General features: G+C 34.4%; 1 protein-coding gene across 1 annotated transcript; it reads left to right on the top strand.

Annotated features, from left to right (window-relative positions):
- Positions 1 to 11,537: 11,537 nt before the first annotated feature.
- LOC104597800 (enolase 1, chloroplastic-like) lies at positions 11,538 to 17,317 on the top strand. The gene is made up of 7 exons (XM_010259518.3): positions 11,538 to 12,242; positions 13,169 to 13,476; positions 13,863 to 14,017; positions 14,575 to 14,892; positions 16,024 to 16,170; positions 16,266 to 16,316; positions 16,985 to 17,317. Exons 1-7 carry the CDS (start codon positions 11,806 to 11,808, stop codon positions 17,048 to 17,050), a joined length of 1,482 nt encoding a protein of 493 aa, XP_010257820.1. The 5' UTR covers positions 11,538 to 11,805; the 3' UTR covers positions 17,051 to 17,317.
- Positions 17,318 to 19,576: the final 2,259 nt, after the last annotated feature.

Raw genomic sequence — 19,576 nt, 5'->3', positions numbered from 1 at the left:
AGATCATTGACCTACCTACCATCTAGATATGGAATTGGTTTTAAATTTTGCATTTCATTTATATCATTGTTAAAATAATTATTGTTTATCATACTTATTTTTGTTTACATTATTAGTATATAATATTACAGATGTGCCCAAAATTGTTTCAGTTTTTTGTACTATTCTATGTAAAAAAAAATTAATTATACATCCTGGGTTAACCTATTTGACCTGAAAGGTTGAACCACTAACCCACCCCCTAAATAGGAAGATGGTTTAATTTCCCATCGATTTTAAGTTGTATATTTGATGTCCATCATTAATAAAATTATGTCTATTTTATCATACTTATTTTTTAACATGACAAAATATATAATAATAGAAATGTGTCCAATTTTTTTAATTTCTTTTTTTTTATATTTTTTATATTTCTAAATTGGTATTATTTATTTATGACATCATGAAATTATCCATTTGACCCAAATGGTTGAAGTACTTACCCACCACCTAGATGAAAACTGTGATTTCTTTTCTAGGTTTATTTTAAAAATATAAAATTTCAGTCTATTAATAATTATTGTGTATAGATTTATTAATGGTGATAAACAAAAGTATAAATGGTGGATTCAATGAGAGAGAATGTGATTTATTTAATGACTTAAATGTGAGACTTAAAGAGAGGTAATTAAATGTACTTAATGGTATTATATTACTTATATTTTCTGCCATTTTCAATGGAGATGAACTAAATTCAGGAAGAAGGGTATTTTAGTAAAGAAAAATTCCAGAAGCCAATACCTCCTCATTCACACTTTTATAAGTAGTACAGATATAGATAGATGGGGAGAGGTTCCAATTGTGTTGTAGTATTTCCATGCTTTCACAATGTGTATAGAGTTTTCGCTTGTAGAGAATCCCATTGCCTTTAACCATTATTAAATGCCATCTCAAAGGCAAATCGTTAATTAGAAACTCAATTCAACAAATTCGGCATTAATTTGACATCAAACCAAAAGAGGTGCAACTTAGGTTGGCTCGATCAAGTTGGCATTTTCCATGACTTCAAGTTTAGGCCTTCATGCTAGGCCCATTCAAATCTATAAATATCATAGAAAAAGGAAAGAGGGGAAGTAACTATTAAGGGTCTTTTCACCACAAAACTCACACATACCTCCTCCTCTTATTTCTCACAAATACATGTAGTTAATTATTTTTAAATTAAATCATAAAAATATAAAAATCCAATAAAACCCTTTCTAGTCTTAATTGTCTCTAATAAAATCCATCAAATACTCAAATAAAAACCCTCTTATGTCTTAATTATTTCTAAAAAATCCATTATTACTCTTTAATATTACTCTCTCTCTCTCTCTCTCTCTCTCCCTCTCTCTCTGCAATAGTCAATGTTTGTAACATCTTATCTCATCTCATTAAATCCTAAATCCCAAATTTGTAGCTATATATATTAAAGCAAGGTTATCCAATCATACTTCTTTTTTCTGTTTTTATTTTTTTATAAATGTTATAAACTCTAACAGTTACAACGATGACAGTGGTCTTGAGTGCTCATAAAATGAAATTTACTAATATGTGGCAATGTTGGGCACTCACAAATTGAAGAGAAGTTAACAAACTGGTAACCCGAAAAAGTTTTACCCAAAGTATTACTTTATTGGCGATTTCTTCCAAATTTTTCCCATAGAAAGTATTGTGGCAATTCCTTCCCTTCACTCTAATATACTTTCTTGGCATAATTTCCAATAAAAAATGATTTTAATGTTTGATAAGGTAGGCAAAACAGGTTCCATTGTAAATTGAATGATTAATTTATGGTACAGTATACAATATAGTAAAATAATTTTTCTTATAATAATTACTAATTGTGATAATAAATAGTAATTATCAAAATTAATAATTTGTATTTTATCTTTCCCATTGATTTTACTTTGACAATATTCATTTTCCCATTGATTTTATTCCCCATTATGATGTTATGGTTCCATGTAAAATGTCATAAAAAATATTTGACTTTTGACACAAAATATTTTTAGGCACACCAATTTAGTTTAATATATGCACACTGTAGTGATTTAATTTGATATGGGCACATCACAAATGATTTAATTTGATATGACCACATCACATTTTGCATGATATTATGTGCATGGGGTATAGATGAACGGAGTAGGGTTGCAAATGCATGGTAGTTACCTCCACTAAAAGGCTCATTTCAAATGAGTTATTGCTTACAGATAAAATTTGATTTAATCTCTTTCATTAATTAAAATATTAAATAACAGATCTATATATCAATAAAAATATCAAATAAAGCACTAAACAAAATTTATAATATAAATAATGGTGTCAAACGAAATTGATTCGAATACCAACCCCATACTTAGTAATGGGGTCATTCTCTAATTTTTACAAAAACCCAACTTGAGTCCATCTCAGTTGCACCCATACACACAGCATTGTGCATTGAGTTATAGGAGGAAAGGAAAAAAAAAGAACCTTTCTTCTATAACAAACAACTTTGTTACCTTTTTCCAATTAGAGCCCATTTGGGAGGGCTTCTGCAATGATGGAGCTACACTGACTGAACCACTTCCAAGAAGCTACCTACAATAGCTTCATCAAAAAGTCTATTTTTGGCTCATATAAACCTTCTTTCAACTTTCCCGATTTTACCAAATACAATATAATGACCTTTTGAGTTTCTAGGCACATGTAGTGCTAGAAGTGGCTATGTGAATGCTTCACAAACAGGCACTAATATTGTAGAAAATGGCTTAAAAAGTAATGGTCATTTACTAAAACACCCACTGTAGTTTAATGGACTTATTAAACTATAGAAAATGACAATTTTATACTAAAACACCCCTATAGTTATCAACCAATTTACTTAATCAACCTTCCATTAGATTGAAGTGGAAAATGACAATTTTGGCTTTAGCATTTGTTTGGACGAATTTAATCTATAGAAAATATAAATAGAAAATGCCACTCTTACCCTTAATAAAACATGGGAAACAATTTTTTTTTTGATTAATTTTGTTCTTTATTTGAATAAGAAAGACATGTTGTTGCAAATTAATAACATGGGATGCATTGTTCTCTCTTCTTCATTCTATTGAAACCAAAAATTGTGTGGTAGATTTGAAATTCAAACAATAGTTCATTTTAAAGGTTTGGTGTAAAGTGCTAAGGTACTCAGAATAAAATACCATAGGTCCATGCCCTTAAACATTTTTCACTCAGTATAGGTGGTCAATTTACCTTTTTCAGACAGTAATATAAAAGATTCTTGATAGAAGGTCGGCTAAGTAAATTAGTTGCAAACTATAGGGGAGTTTCAGAAAAACGTAAACTATAGGTATCTTTTAGTAAATCCGTGAAACTATAAGGGGTGTTTTAGCAAATAATCCAAAAACAATGTCATAAAAAGCATATTTTCTGATGACAAAATCCGAATTTGGGAGTGGAACACTTTGGTGCCTAGCTCTAGTACATTTACCACCAATTTGAAAGATCACCATGATAATTAGTCCATCAACACCAACTTTCAACTATCAACTACATTTAAAAGCTAATATACGTGAATTAAAAATCCCATAACTAGAGATGTCAACTAGTTAGGTTTGGCACGGGTTTGCCTTAACCCGAACTCAAACCCGACCCAAATGAAAAATACATAATTCCTAAACCCGACTCGACCCTATAGGGTTTAACCTGATATTGACCCGACTTGACCCATAGCATTTCAATTGTATTTTTTAACACGTTTTGAAAACCTAAAAGCCATCAGTTAAGTTAGACATATGTTTTATAGATTCCAAGGTATCACTTTTTTTCCATTTAAAAAAAACCTAAAATCAACATATAAAGAAATCCTAAACTTGAAAGATACAAAATTCGAAGTGAAAAGGTTACAAGAATACTATGTGTATATGTAGGAGTATCATGACCCAATGTGGAGGGTCAGCCAAAACCAGAATCCAACTCGCGCGAGTCAAAGAATCAAAGCCCTAATCCAACCCTAAAGCTGAATATGCCCGATCTATAGGGTTGGGTCAAGCAGGGTTTACCATTTAACCCGACCCATTGACATCCTTACCCACAACTACCTTCTCTTTTAATTGTGGTCTAGTATTAGGAAGAGGGTCCCCAATTAAAATGGTGTTTGGTTATGTGGCCTTTTTTGTTTGAAAAACAACACCAGCTCATCACCATATAGGAATTTATTCCAAAATGCTATTTGGTAAGATGTTTATTAGATATATGTTTGTCTTAGTTTGTGTAAGAGTCAACCATTGAAAGCAACACCATTTTTAATGTTTCCACAACACACTATTTGATTCCATGTATCTCATATACATTTTATGGGAGATCTACACAGTCGATCATAAATGTCTAATTTTTGCATTTTATATGGTAAATAAATTGAAAAAAAGGTATCAATATGTAGACAATAATTTCATTTTTTAAATAATTAAAAAATATTATTTTAAATATTAAAAATAAAAATTAGTATTTTAAATATTATTTTATTGATAAAAATATTAAAAAATAATATTTAAATAATGAAAAAAAGAGTTGAGAAGGAGAACCGTTGGACTTGTGCTAGAATTAACATTAAAATGATTATTTTATTAATAAAATATTAAAATTTAAAAAATATTAAAAATATTAAAAAATTACATAAAATGAGAGTAATTGGACCAATGTAACGTAGGTGCGTTACATTGAAACCTTCCCACAATTCGCTGTGTATATGCTGATATTGCACATACAAACATGTGTACGGAGCTTTGTCATATGCACTCATCATCGTGATTAATTATGTAGCCAGCCCATGAATAAGTCTACTAGGAACGAGTCCAAATCTCCTACCCACGTCAATTCTACCCACATGAGATCGCAACCATACATAGAGAACATTTAATGCCCTTACATGGGCATAGGCTAGGCCCGAGCCCGGTCTGACCCCGTTATGGGCCTAAAAATATAAGCCCAGGCCCAGCCCTACATGGGCCCAGGCCAACCTGGGCCAAGATCCCGAGCCTAATTATTGTATTTCAGTTCCAAAATTAAACAATTGTATTTTTTTTTTCACTTATTGTCGTGAAGACTATAGTAGCTTGTAAGAAACTTTAAACTTAATATCAAGATAAAAGCTTATAATATAGATGAAATTAAATAATTATACCTTGTAATTTATAAGTTTCAATTGGTCATTAGTATGCTAAAAATGATAGTTTTAACAAACCAATTCTTCTATCAACAAAAAATCAACCTATAACCTATAATATCTATCAAAAAATAACCATCCATTGTCATGTAATATCCACAAAACAACTTTAAACATCTCTCCATCTTCCATTCAACTCCTACAAATAAAAAGTGAAATAAAAAAGATATTAGCAAACTAAGAAAAAATAGTTCAAATTAATATAAATAAATAAGTAATAAAATATTGAAAATGGTTTCAATTTTACCCAAAACTTGCAACCACTCTAAACTTCAGATGTATCTTCATCAATGGAGTCTTCATCACTAGAAGATTCGTCTTTTGGTGAGAGAGAGAGAAAGAGAGAGAGAGAGAGAGAGAGAGAGAGAGAGAGAGAGAGAGATTGGGCGTTGTGGTGGTTTTATGAAATTAGTGAGAGAGAGAGAGCCGAGAAGATTAGGGTTTAGTAATTTATTTTCAGTAATTTCTATATTTCATTACATACTAAATTAGAACTTAGTAAGATCTAAGACCATAGGATTAAAATCTTTAATCTCCTACAAGTCTCTATTAGTCTCTATTTAATATATAAAACATCAATTATCAAATATTTTTAAATAATATGTATACATAAAGAAATATATATTATTTATAAATATCCAGTTGGGCCTAAAAAGTTAGGACCAAGCCCGGCCCTAAATTTTGTGGGCTCAATGCAGGCCTAGGTCGGGCCTTAACAAAAAACCTAGGCCCAAGCCCAAATTTTTTGGGATAGGCTTGGCCAAGCCAAGTGGAAATGATCACCCCTACTACCTGACCTTACATTACATCATTCATGTGCATGGTCCCTTTGGATTGTTCGTGTGTTGACTCATAAGCGTACTTTGATAAAAGTGCTTTCTTTAAAGTGCTTTTGTAAAAGTGTTTCTGTAAAAGTACTTTCATAAAAGTGATTTTACAAAAATACTTTTGCAAAAGTGTTTTATATAAGTGCTTTCTTAAAATTACTTTTGTAAAAGTGCTTTCATAAAAGTGCATGCATGTAAAAATGCATTTATAAAAGTGCTTTCATAGAAATGTTTTTATGAGAGTAATTTCATAAAAGTACTTTCATAAGGGTACTTTTATGAAAGTACTTTTATAAAAATACTTTCATAAAAATGCTTTTATAAAAATAATTTTATAGAAGTGCTTTTATAAAAATGCTTAAGTGATTTTATAAAAATCACTTTTATAAAAGTGATTTCGTAAAAATACTTCAAAGTACTTTGGAGAGTTTTTAAACTTGACCAAACTGCTTTTCAGTGTGATTCACATATTTAATGACTTTGGACTACCGGAAAAATCAGTTTTGTCCAAATACAATCCACTATGTGTACAAACCATTTATATTTGGACCAGTCCAAGTCCATATAATCTTGTGGACTGTCCAACCTGTCCAAAAGACATTTGGACTAGATGGGTCCAACCCAAATCCAATCCATTGACACCCCTAACTGGAAGCCAATTCTAATCGAACTAGAAAAATCAAGTTGAGTTGGGCTGAACTAACAATCGAGGTTGAATTTTGTCAATCCAACTTCACTTCAGGTTGGGTTAGGGTTAACCATTGAACAACTAGACCCAACCCTGAACCCAACTCTATTAATACTATGTACAATTGTACATATGTATTATAGCCTTGTTACATACCTTCATATCAAATTGTCTCAACTCTAGGCCCGTTTGCTTTTTGGTAAATTACTTACTTGGGGTACTCGGATAAGTGCATTTACCCATGTTCCTTTATTTCTTAGGTAAATAATACAATGGGTGTTTTAACCATAAAAATACATTATTAAAAGGGGCATTTTTGTCCCATCCAAGTGTTGACAACTTTCCCCTAGGTGAGAAAGTTATTTACTCTCCTGGGAGATGGATACCACTTATTTGGGTAAATGATACCTAAGAAAATAAATTTTCCCTGATCCCCACATAAATCTAAAAAAAAGAACATGGGTTTCTTGCTCAATAGGAACCAAAATCCCATTGACCAACTTTCCCCTTTCAAAATCCCAAAAACTAACTCCTCCTAAAGTATTAACCCAAATGACAAATTGTCATTAGTAAATTTCATTTCACAAGTTCATGTCTTGTTATTGTGAATTTCATGATTTTTAGATTTCAAAAAAAAAAGATTTAGAATAATTCATAATAGACTATAATCACTTGAAATATCCTTTCTTTCTATCATATTTTGCACTTAAAAAATCAATAAAAACGTTGAACAAGCAAATACCAATAAAAATTTGGTTAGTATAATAATCATAAAGGTTCAATTTAGGTTTCTTTAGTCAAAGGATAAAAGAACCTAAGACATTTTATAAAATTTTAAGAAAAATGGGAGAAAGGTCAGGTTGGGCCTAACTTGAGCCATCATGGACTAAGGATGATGGATTTAGGTTGTGATGAGGAGTAATTTGGTCCTTTGAATAACATCATGATACATGGCATCCAAGTGACACCTCAGCGCTGAGTGAGCAGACCACCTCGGTAGGTTAGCTAGTAGCATCTCACCTAAGGCCGACCTAAAGTACTGCGGCTCGGCTGACCTAAAGGACTCCCATGCAAGGAGCGACCTCCCTCAAGAACCGACCGAGCTAAGTAGGGTACAAGTGGCGACCTGCAAGCCGTGCTAGCCAACCTATTACATGGGTTTGCTACCAGATCGAGTTCTCTGGAGTATTAATGGCTGGCCGTTAGGTCGACCTATCCGCGTCAAAGTCGATCGGACGGACCTCAGTTCTCTTCACAAATTACATAACCGACAAAGAAACCCTCACCCGACTTAGTGGAAATGACTCTTTGGGGATCTAGGACCCATTATAGAAGGTCTCTAACCCCTCACACCTATATAAAAGCACCATTCTCCTCAAAGAAGGTACGTGCGACTAAGCTCTCGCATTCTCCAAACCTCTTGGCAATCTAAAAAACTCATTGCTGACTTAACATCAAAGTGCTCACCCTAGGTAAAGCAACCCATGTACTCTAATATTATCTCTTTGAAGGTCAACCTGACGAACTATCTGGCTCGACATCTAAGCCACCTTCTAGCAGTGAATTCGTCAGATCAATGTTCGAATTGTCCTCCAGCAGGGAGCTGCCAGATTGCACATCATTTGGTTGGGTTAGGGTTGAGGGTTCAGAACATTTGGTTGACTTTGGATTAGGTTGGACTGAACTAAGGATGAGTGTTGGATTAGGGTTGGAGACTCGAAACCTCAAGTTGGGTTGAGACTTTGAGAGCTGCATGTGTGTCGTACAATCAAAGAGATACTAGAAATGCCTCTGATAAGGTATATTTTTCCAACTCAAATTGCAAACTCCATTGTACAAATGCCTATACCAATTTTTTTTTCTTGGTGATGCTAAAGACACATTCACGTGGAAATATACATCCAATGGACTATTCTTTACAGCTTCAGCGTACCATTTCTACATCAAGGTTGTTTCAATTCTTAAGCGCACACATTGCTTTTGGAGATGTAGCTTGGAGGCAGTTTTGAAAGTTCAAGAATATTCACCCTTGAGATCTTTTTCTGTGTAAAATGCCTCAATTTCTCCCATCTTGTTAAGATGGAATTGACACAGAAATCGTTTGATGGAGTATAGGCTTTTTTTGGAAAGAGTACAAATATAAATATGTACAATACAAATAATATATACATAATACAAAGTTCTGCACTCTATACATTTGTATTTGTACTCCTTCCAAACTTAGCCATAGTGTTTGTCACCAGGAGGAGCCAATAGACCACATGTTCTTTAGGTGCCCTCTAGTTTGGAGGGTTTTTCACTTTTTTGGTTCATTTCAAGATCAGAGTCTCATCAAGAGTGGAGGCTTCATGGTTGGTAGAACCATTGGGTAGAGATTGATGAGCCTACTACACAATGTGGTTTCGTCAATTGTTGCTCAATGTTCAATTGTTTTATGGCACATATAGAAAGCATATGAAAGTTGATTTTCAACAAGATCCCATTTGAGATCCATAACATTAAGGGGGCATTCTTTTTTCGGATTTTGAGAGGGGGGAAAGTTGGTCAATGGGATTTTGGTTCCCATTGACCAATAATGCCATGTTCTTTTTTCTGATTTATGTGGGGACCAGGGAAAGTTTATTTTCCTGGGTACCACTTACCTGGGTAAGTGATACCCATCTCCTAGGTGGGTAAATAACTTTCCCACCTAGAGGGAAAGTTGCCAACACTTGAATGGGACAAAAATGCCCCTTTTAATAATGGATTTTTACGACTAAAATGGTCATTGCCTTATTTACATGAGAAATAAAAGAACATGGGTAAATGCACTTACCCGGGCAAGTGTTTCCTAGGAAAAACTTACTCAGGTAACTGCATTTACCTGAGTAAGTAACTTACCGAAAAGCAAACAGGGCCTAAGTGTTAACAACAAAATTGTAGCCCAATTACTGGATGCACTACAAATGAAGCCACTAGTCTCGTCTACTCTTTGGTGTCGACCACCAGCTCCACATATCAAAATTAATTTTAATGGTGCTCTCTCTTCTTATCGTGCTAGAGTTGGCTTGGTGGCAATAGATCATAATAGTGTATTTATAGTTGTCATTCTTTTATGATGGTTAATGTGATGGCACAAAATATTATTTGAACTACTATATTTATCCTTATTCAATTCCCTCTCATTAAGTCTTATTTTAGAGTATTAGCTCCCATTTTTATTAAATCCTATATTTAAGAGATTATTTTCACAAAACAAAAACAAATAAATTCTACCAATTAGATCTACATGCAATACTTTTAATGATATAAAATACATGTTTTTTTTTTTAATTTATCCAAAAGCATAACTGTTTTTCCATCATGGTGGTGATTAAGCAATTAAACCATCAGGATCAAGTGGGCTAATCCATGATGTCATAATTAAATAAAAACTTTTAAAATATAAATAAATAACAAATATTGAAAATTTTGGCACGTCTCTAATGTTTTATATATATTAATCACATTAAATAAAAAATAAGTGTGATAAATAATAATTATTCTTATTGATGTTGGAATGAAATATAAATTTAAAACCAATCCAAAAATAAAAATTATGTTTGTGGTGGTGGGTCAACAATTCTAACTTTTTAAGTCAAATGTGTCAACACTTGATATCATAATTAAATAAAAAATGAAAAAAATATAAAAATACAAAAATTTTATATAATAATACAAAAACTTGTAATAACATTTAGACACTCATCTAATATTTTATATTAATCATATAAAATAACAAGTGTGATAAATAATAGTTACTTTATTGATGTTGGAAATAAAATATAAAATTTAAAACCAACCCAAAAATGAAAATGTTTTTCTAGTGGTGGGGTCAACAATTCAATATTTTGGATCATATGTGCTAACCATTGATTTCATGATTAAATAATAAAAATAAAAAATATGAAAAAGATAGAAACTCTGTAAAAAACAATTGGACACATTTATAATATTTTATATTAATCATATCAAAAGTTAGACACAATAAATAAAAATTGTTTTAACATTTTATTGATGATATAAATAAGATACAAAATTCAAATCTAACCCAAAAGTGAAATTATTTTCTTGTTTAGTGGTAGATCAATTCAACATTTCAGATCAAATGTATCAATCCATGAAATTATAATTATATAATAAAATTTTAAAAAGATTAAAACACAAAAGATATATAAAATATATAGAAATATTGGTCATATCTATATATTAATGAATTGTGACAAATAACAAATAACAATAATTTTTATAGATATAGAAATATAAAAAAAAATTGTGATGTACAAATCACGTACACACATACTAGTGTATTTGTGTATCTGATTCTCAATGCATTTTATTTGAACTAGCTATTTATTATTTGAACCCGGTCCGACCATCTTGGCTGATCCGTATAAAACATGGGTGGGTAAAGTTTCAGCTGTTCCTTTCTTTTTTGTAAAGTTCCAACTTTCAGCCACGTGATATATAGACAGATACAATCCAAAGTCAAAAGACGGCTAATCAACAGCAACCGACACAAGCACAATTGACACACACCTACTCAAGTGAATCCGATTAGTACGTAGATTTCCTATAGCCCCTCAATAATCAGCCGGTCGGAATGACACAACCAGTGAATCTTTCATCTTGTGACTAGTGAGACACGTACATCTTTTGAGACACATGAAACTATCGTAGATCACACAGCACTATATCACTAATGGGACCTACCTTTTGAAACCCATGCACACTCACTCCACTGTCCACACGGCCACACCTACCTCCTCTCTCTCTCTAGCGCGCGGGTGCTCGCGTCTTTGAACGTCTCTCCAGTCTTCAGAGCCCCCCAACTCCAAGTCTCCAACAACCACCACACCAGGAGTCGGAGGCATCTTTGCTTCCTTCTCCCATTGACAGACTTCTCAACCAAACCAACCCCTCCTCCCACCCTCCACTCCACTTGTATATATATAGATAGACAAGAGCCCTTGTTGTCTCCGAAAACTGAGAAGCAGGAGCAGCCCTTACATCCTCAACGGCTTTATTACCGCCTAAAGATGGCCCTAATCACCTCTCTCTCCTCATCCAAACCCAGCACTCTTCTCGAAAATCCCTTCATTTCTTCCAAAATTTCTTCTCTCTACTCCCCTTCCACTTCTTTCCCATCTTCCACCTCTCACAAGTATCGTCCTCTGTCCGTCCGCAGCTCCATTACCGTCGCTCCTTCGCCGGTGAATGCCGCAAAGGAGTTCGCCGTGAAATCGGTGAAGGCGAGGCAAATCATTGATAGTCGAGGGAATCCCACTGTTGAGGTTGATCTTGTAACTGATGATCTATATCGATCTGCCGTCCCCAGCGGAGCGTCGACTGGGATCTATGAAGCATTGGAACTCAGAGATGGCGACAAGAGAGCTTATGGTGGAAAAGGCGTTCTCAAAGCGGTTCAGAACATTAACGAGGTTTTAGCTCCCAAGCTCATTGGTGTAGACGTTAGGTGGGTTTAAAATCTCTTTGGAAGTTTCTCATGAAATAACTTTTTTTTTTTATAAAAAAGCATGGATTTTGTTGATTTCTTAGAATAATTTATGATCCTTTTGCTTTTAGTTATTAGGATTTAACTGTAAATGTGGCTTTCTACTGTATATGGTATCTAGTTGTCGCTTCTTTCATATTATATTAATTGGAGCTTGCATATCATTAACAGAAGTTACAGAATTCAAAACTTTTAGTTGTCTGTGCTGATTTTCATAGTCACATAAAAGTTTTTCCTTTTTTTTTTAATTTCTTTTGCTTGATAAGTGACTACTACAAGCCACTATATGTTTAAACTTGACATCGTTGAATCCTTATCAGCTTCAGTGTTGGCTAAATGGTAAATCGTCAGATTGATTTAAGACATTAATCATTAATTACGGCCTTGTCTTTAGAAAAACTTCTTTGTATGCTGGATCGCTTAATGTCCCTAACCCGTCCGGAATAAATTGTTTTCCCCCAGATTTATTTGATATTGCTTTATATAATCAAAACTAGTCTAGATCATGGATAGGAAAGTTGATGACGGTGTGTCCATACCTCTATGATATTGGATGGGATTGACACAGTATGCTGCTTCCTGCTTGTGAGCATGGAGCTGTTTTGGAAGAAAATGGAACTCAGAAAGTATATATGATCCTTCCGAATGGACCGAATCCAACTTAAGCTACTTAATCCAAGATTCATTTGTTTACTTGATCTTTGGATATCTGTATTTAACTACGATGTTCTACTTTGTTACTCTATAACCATATTGTGCTGTTATTATGCTTCCAGAACTTGATGATTGTTGAAGCTTCAATTGGTCTGTGTGCAAAATTTCTTTCATTTACAATGTGGGTTGTGATATTTATGCATTTCTTGCTCCCTTTTTGTTTTTCCAATCAGAAATCAAGCTGATGTCGATGCTATCATGTTAGAACTTGATGGTACACCAAATAAATCAAAATTGGGGGCCAATGCCATTCTAGGAGTATCCCTGAGTGTCTGTAGGGCTGGTGCTGGGGTAAAGGGGGTGCCTCTTTACAAGCACATTCAAGAATTAGCTGGAACGAAGGAGCTTGTTATGCCAGTTCCAGCTTTCAACGTGATAAATGGGGGCAGCCATGCTGGTAATAATCTTGCCATGCAAGAATTCATGATACTACCAGTAGGTGCTGCTTCATTTTCTGAGGCTCTGCAGATGGGCAGTGAAGGTTAGTACACTTTTTCCTGACATCTCCCATGGAGAATAAATGAATTTCCTGTGTTTCCACCACAACAGAATGATAATTATCGATTGGTTTTGGCCATCAACTTTATGTTGTTTCTTAGTTACTGGTCAGAAAGTTGCCTCCTGATTAAGTTGTATTCTTTTGATTTTTCAAATGGTTTAAAGGATCTTGACTACTGTTTTTCATCCAAACTAATTTATTGGGTTGCTATGATCATTGGATGGATGCAAATTTAGGGCTAGAACTAAGGCATTTTAATACCATATAATAGGTCACTGTAGCTTGGGGGCTTTTTTACTGCATTGATCTACTGAGAAATGAACAAGAAAATCTAAAATGACTACTTTAAATTATGTTTCTGGAAACAGTATATCATATTCTCAAGGGCATCATCAAGGCAAAATATGGACAAGATGCTTGCAATGTTGGAGATGAAGGAGGATTTGCTCCAAATGTTCAGGATAACAGGGAGGGACTGGTTTTACTCATTGATGCAATTGAAAAGGCTGGTTACACAAGCAAGGTAGAATGAGTAGTGCTAAATATTTTTTTCATTCCACATCTAGAGGGTGTTCTATTTATTTATTTTTTGATAGATACATCTAGAGGGTGTTTGGGAAGGATGTTTTTCATAATCAATTTGTTGCACCAGCTTGCCACATTAGCGTTCGTGCAGAATCAGGAATGCATCATATTTAATAATACTGATTCATGCAGAAACTGTGGTCCAACGATTCACCTAGAATTCCATGCAGAAAGATGATTCTTGAATTGCCATTTTTTGTGTTTCTTAAATCACTGTGATGATGATCTTGAATCATCATTCTGATGTGTCATATTGAAACGTGAAAAAAACAGAACTTTTCTGATCTGTCATATCTTTATTGCAACAATAAAAACAAAGTACTTTAAATGCATAATCAGCATATATCTCAGCCAAACACATATTTGACAAAAACAATGCATTATCAGGTGCATTGCATTCCTGATTCATCATAAATGAGATGCATCTCTGCCAAACACCCTCCTAGTTTTTAGTGTTTACTATTTTAGAAATAACATAAAAAATGAATGATGCAGATCAAAATAGGGATGGACGTTGCAGCTTCAGAGTTCTTCACAAAAGATGGGAAATATGACCTAAACTTTAAGAAGCAGCCAAATGATGGTGCTCATGTCTACACAGCTCAGAGCCTCTGTGAAATGTACAAGGAGTTTGTCAGAGACTTTCCTATTGTGTCAATTGAAGACCCCTTTGATCAAGATGATTGGAGCTCATGGGCTTCATTACGGTCTTCAGTTGATATCCAACTTGTAGGTGATGACTTGCTGGTCACTAATCCAAAGAGAATTTCTGAAGCTATTCAGAAGAAGGCTTGCAATGCTTTGCTATTAAAGGTAAGTATTTATAAGTATTATTTTTTGCATACTTGAATGTTCTAATTTTCAACTTTATTTTTGCAATGATATTTTTTACTCCATCCTACAGCTTCATGGACAGTCTATTGTTCCATGCAAGGCAAATCCTGAATTCTATGTCAGCATGAGACATCATGAAAAAAGAAACCATATTTCAAAATGTTTGTTCAAATTCTTTCTCCATCTATTTACCATTCATTTTCCACAAGTTACCTTTTTTATTAGCCACTGTGGGGTTAAATATCAGTAAGTCACATTATTTTGGCTGGAGAGTAAACAAGTTTTGCCCAGGATGATTCAATTGAAAAGATGTGATATGACATCGGGAATTTAGTATCTTAAACTTAAAATAGGACATTTTTTGGGGATCATTGTTACAATGGCAATATCTCTGGCTGACAAGCATGAACACAATTTCAAGTCTGAGAGTGGTCACTTTATTTCAAAAAAAAATGTCGAAGGTTAAGGTCCCATATCTAATTCACTCCCCAAGACCCTTGGTTGTCTGACCAATATTGGGAACAGCCCTTAAATATGTTTTATTTTTTATTTTTAAGGAAAACCCAGGAAGAGGACATAGTGGACAATACAAATATATGGTGCGCTTTGCCCCTTTTTTCTTCGGGGGGGGGGGGTAATTTCTGGAAGAGGACATAGTGGAAATAACCATGTGCTGCATTTCATGTGGTTGGTCTTCCATCTTTCTGAATCAAGCAAGGCCTTGGCTGGTCTCTGTTGGAGTCCCTGTTTCCCTGCACATCTCAACCTAGCAATGACACCTTGTGGCCAATCCGGTATGATGCCCTTTGGGCCTTCCTAACCTTTCTGTGCAATCTGTGAATGGTGGGAAAATTGTCATAGTATATTAAAGTTGACTGTGGTTATATCTTGAAATCGAAATGGCCAGGGGATATACATGATTTGCATTGTGTCAGATTGGTTTTCTCACTGATAATGGGACCCACTTCTATCTCCCATTTTGTGGAAGTTGGATTTGGTGATTTGATCATATAATGCAAGCAATGAAATGCCAGCTGCATTATCAATTGCCATTTTCGTTTTTGCATGCTCCATGTTAAGGAACTTATTAATGGCCATTTTCTTTTGCAGGTTAACCAAATAGGCACAGTCACTGAATCCATTCAAGCAGCTCTTGACTCAAAAGCTGCAGGTTGGGGTGTGATGGTCAGCCACAGGAGTGGTGAGACAGAGGATAATTTCATAGCAGATCTCTCTGTTGGTTTGGCAAGTGGACAGGCATGTTAATGCCCTTAAAAAATTCTGGCTAATATTAACTTTTTCAGAGGTCATAGGGTTAATTTGTGTATATGCTACTATGCTCTGTCTTGCAGATCAAAACAGGAGCTCCTTGCCGAAGTGAACGATTGGCCAAATACAATCAGGTAATAGTTTCTTATCTCTTTCTCTGGGTGCTCTAATGGCTTTTTGGTTATTAAAAAAAAAAAAAACCTTGTTTTCTATGTTAGAGGCATTTTTTAACCTGGAGAATGAAATTCACCTTTTGGATAACAAAAAATCATGCATTTGTTGGAAAACTGCCAAGATGGCAATATGGCATCTAATATAACCAAGGGCCATTTTGATCTATTATATTTGTAATTTGTTTTGCTTTATTGGTTAGTCAAGAAGAGAGGTAACGATTTATGAAACTATGAAAGGCATACATCTTATTGCATGACTCAAGTTACTGACTAAATGTTCAAGGATATATATAATGGTAAGCAATGTGTAGCTTATATCTAAAAAGATTAGTAATATATTTCATCTGTAGTTTAGTTTTGTCTGTGGATACACATTGCTGGAAGCTTGTGTAGCCATGCTTAGGTGATCGAGGGAACCATTATTGCTTCAAGAATGTTTACTGGGTATTGGAAATAATGATGTAAAAAATAGTGTATTTTTTGTAATGTCGTTATTTCCTAATTAATCTTTGACAGTATCAATGTTCTTGGTCAATAAAAGTTACCAGAATATGTTCACTTTTTATATATATTCCTTGATCCACTGACATAATTTTTACAATCCTTTTTTGGTCTCAACTTTAATGCAGCTATTACGGATCGAAGAGGAACTTGGAAATGTGCGTTATGCTGGAGAGGCTTTTAGATCTCCATAGAAAATAATGGATTGAACTCAAAATTCTTATGGAAATGACATAAGTAGTCGATCAAATTCACCCATGTGTGAAAAGAAAACCATGCCTATCATGAAATGAAGGACCATAAGTTATGATCTAGAGTAAGTCCAGCAAGAATTCAAATTGCCTTGATGGAATTTAAAATGAGTGTCTGTTGATTTTTGAGGAGATAGAAATTTTGTTTGTAACTTTTTGCCATGGAAATAATTTATTATGCTATTATGCAAAGCTATTGTTCTTTTCAAATGTGATTGGGTTTAGAATAAGTCAAATCCAATTTTGTGTTTTTACTTGTAAGTCTGGCTTTTAATGAAATTATCTTTGTCAATCCAGTGAACCGTTAAGGGGGCGTTCTTTTTTTGGATTTGGAGAGGGGGAAAGTTCGTCAATGGGATTTTGGTTCACACTGACCAAGAATCCCATGTTCATTTTTCAGATTAATGTAGGGACCATGGAAAGTTTGTTTTTCTGGGTATCACTTACCTAGGAAAGTGATACCCATCTCCTAGGTGGGTAAATAACTTTTTCACATAGGAGGAAAGTTGCCAACACTTGAATGAGACAAAAATGCCCCTTTTAATAATGGATTTTTATGGATAAAATGGTCATTGTCTTATTTACCTGAGAAATAAAAGAACATGGGTAAATGCACTTACCTGGGTAAGTATTTCCTGGCACTTACCCAGGTAATTGCATTTATTCGAGTAACTTACCGAAAAACGAACAAGGCCTAAAATGTAAATGTTCTTTGCACCCATTTTTTGTTTCTTTTGTTTTTTATATTAATCACTGCTTGACACCCCCATAGGGGTCTTTGCCCTTCATTTGGTAGCCCAGTTGGTAGCTCATTCTATTGGGTTTTTCATGGCTTTCAAAACTGAACCGGACCGTTCGGTCAGACTGGAAAAATGGGAACCGATCAGGTGACTGGTTACGGTTTTTCCAAAAACTGTTGATTTTGGTCAGCAAACCGCTGACCGGGCGGTTAACCATTTGAATGATTTTGACCGTTTTCTTAATTTTTAATTTTTTTTGTTAGAAGGGACTGACTGTTCGGTTCGAACAGTCGAACCATTTGATCCGATAACCGGACCTCTGACCGATTCGGTCTCCTGGTTGGTTTTAAAAACCATGTTTAAAAAAAAAAAGCTGAGCTGTTTTCCTCCTATACATGTTATTTAGCTTGTATTTTTCAGTGAAACAACCTTTCCTCGTGTAAGTTGATCCAGATTTAACCAGTTTGCATCATGGTCTTAAAATACAAACATTGGGTGGCAGAGCTGCCTATGACTGCCAATCTCATTTGTAATGGTCAGAATAAGTTGTGATTTGAACAAAAGTTTTTTAAAGATAAAATGGAACTCCAAGTTAATCAATATGATCTGTGTCCAAACAGTTTTGTCTTTCATATCAAGTCAATAATCTAATTCGCTAGAAGAAATTCATCACAACCTTGAACCTTCACGCCAAACCATAAAACAAATTTACTCACCTAATAATTTTCAAGTTTTCTTTATTGATTCGAATATAATGCTGGAAAGACATGATACCGAAATTTACGTAGGAGAGGGGTTTGTGAGGGGGTGGTTTGGGTTGGTCACAACCTTTCTCGTATTATATCTTTCGGGCATAATTTTCCCTTATTCTATACTCCTCCCCTTTTCTTCACTCTTCTTTCTTCTTCCTGACTAATCCACTTCTTTCTTTCCCCCACTATTCTTTTGTTCGTCCCTTTCTTGTCACCCAATCACTCTTTCCTCTCCCTTGTTTTTCTCCTTTTTTTTTCATTTTTTATTTCCTTTGTGTAAGGATTTTGGCAAGGGGGTTGCCTTCTCTCTAATCCTGTGTTGGGCGATCGATGGGAATGGTTGCTGCTTTGACTCTGTCGTCCACAGTTGATTCTGCCTACAGTTCACTGACGGGTGTAGTAATTGGTGGCAGTTATAGTCTTTAGTAGCGGTTGCAGTTTTTGAGGCTTTGCCACATTTTTGTGGCTTTACTCAACCCATGCTATCACCAACACTTTGCATTTTCTTTTAGGAACCTCTATTGTCATTTTATCTCTCCGTTTTTGGTGGTTGGAGATGCATTGGATTGCTACTTCTGTTGGTGATTTGCTACACCCCTAGGCAGGAATCAATCCCAAGTATTTGGTACAATCAAATTGAGACTGTACGTGTGAATGGGATAGCCCATCCCTCAAATACATAACCCCCAAACCCTAACGTAGGCAGAATTCAATCCCAAGACTACTACAGCGAGTCCGAGACCTTACCAACTAGCCAGTTGGCAAATTGGCACCTTGTGATGTTACTTAGATTAACTAGTTTTTTTTTTTCTTTTTATTTCTTTTATTGGGGGGGTAATTACTTATATATACCCTAAGTAAGGTTTGAGGAAACTACTTATATATAACCTATAGTTTCAAAAGTTACAGACCTTGTTGACCTTTCATATACAAGGTAAAATTCATTAAATTTTCAAAAACATGCCCTACTCTCTTTT

This window comes from Nelumbo nucifera, chromosome 4 (assembly GCF_055504915.1).
Source record: "Nelumbo nucifera cultivar China Antique chromosome 4, China Antique-T2T, whole genome shotgun sequence".
In the NCBI taxonomy this organism is placed as follows: Eukaryota; Viridiplantae; Streptophyta; class Magnoliopsida; order Proteales; family Nelumbonaceae; genus Nelumbo; species Nelumbo nucifera.
This window is presented reverse-complemented; position numbering and strand designations above follow the sequence as displayed.

What these genes read in the sequence shown, in the direction of transcription:
- LOC104597800 (XM_010259518.3), top strand. Translation starts at nt 11,806, where the DNA reads ATGGCCCTAATCACCTCTCTCTCCTCATCCAAACCCAGCACTCTTCTC. An exon ending in AGGCTGGTTACACAAGCAAG is followed by an intron (nt 14,018 to 14,574) that starts GTAGAATGAGTA and finishes TGAATGATGCAG; the next exon opens with ATCAAAATAGGGATGGACGT. An exon ending in GCAATGCTTTGCTATTAAAG is followed by an intron (nt 14,893 to 16,023) that starts GTAAGTATTTAT and finishes TTTCTTTTGCAG; the next exon opens with GTTAACCAAATAGGCACAGT.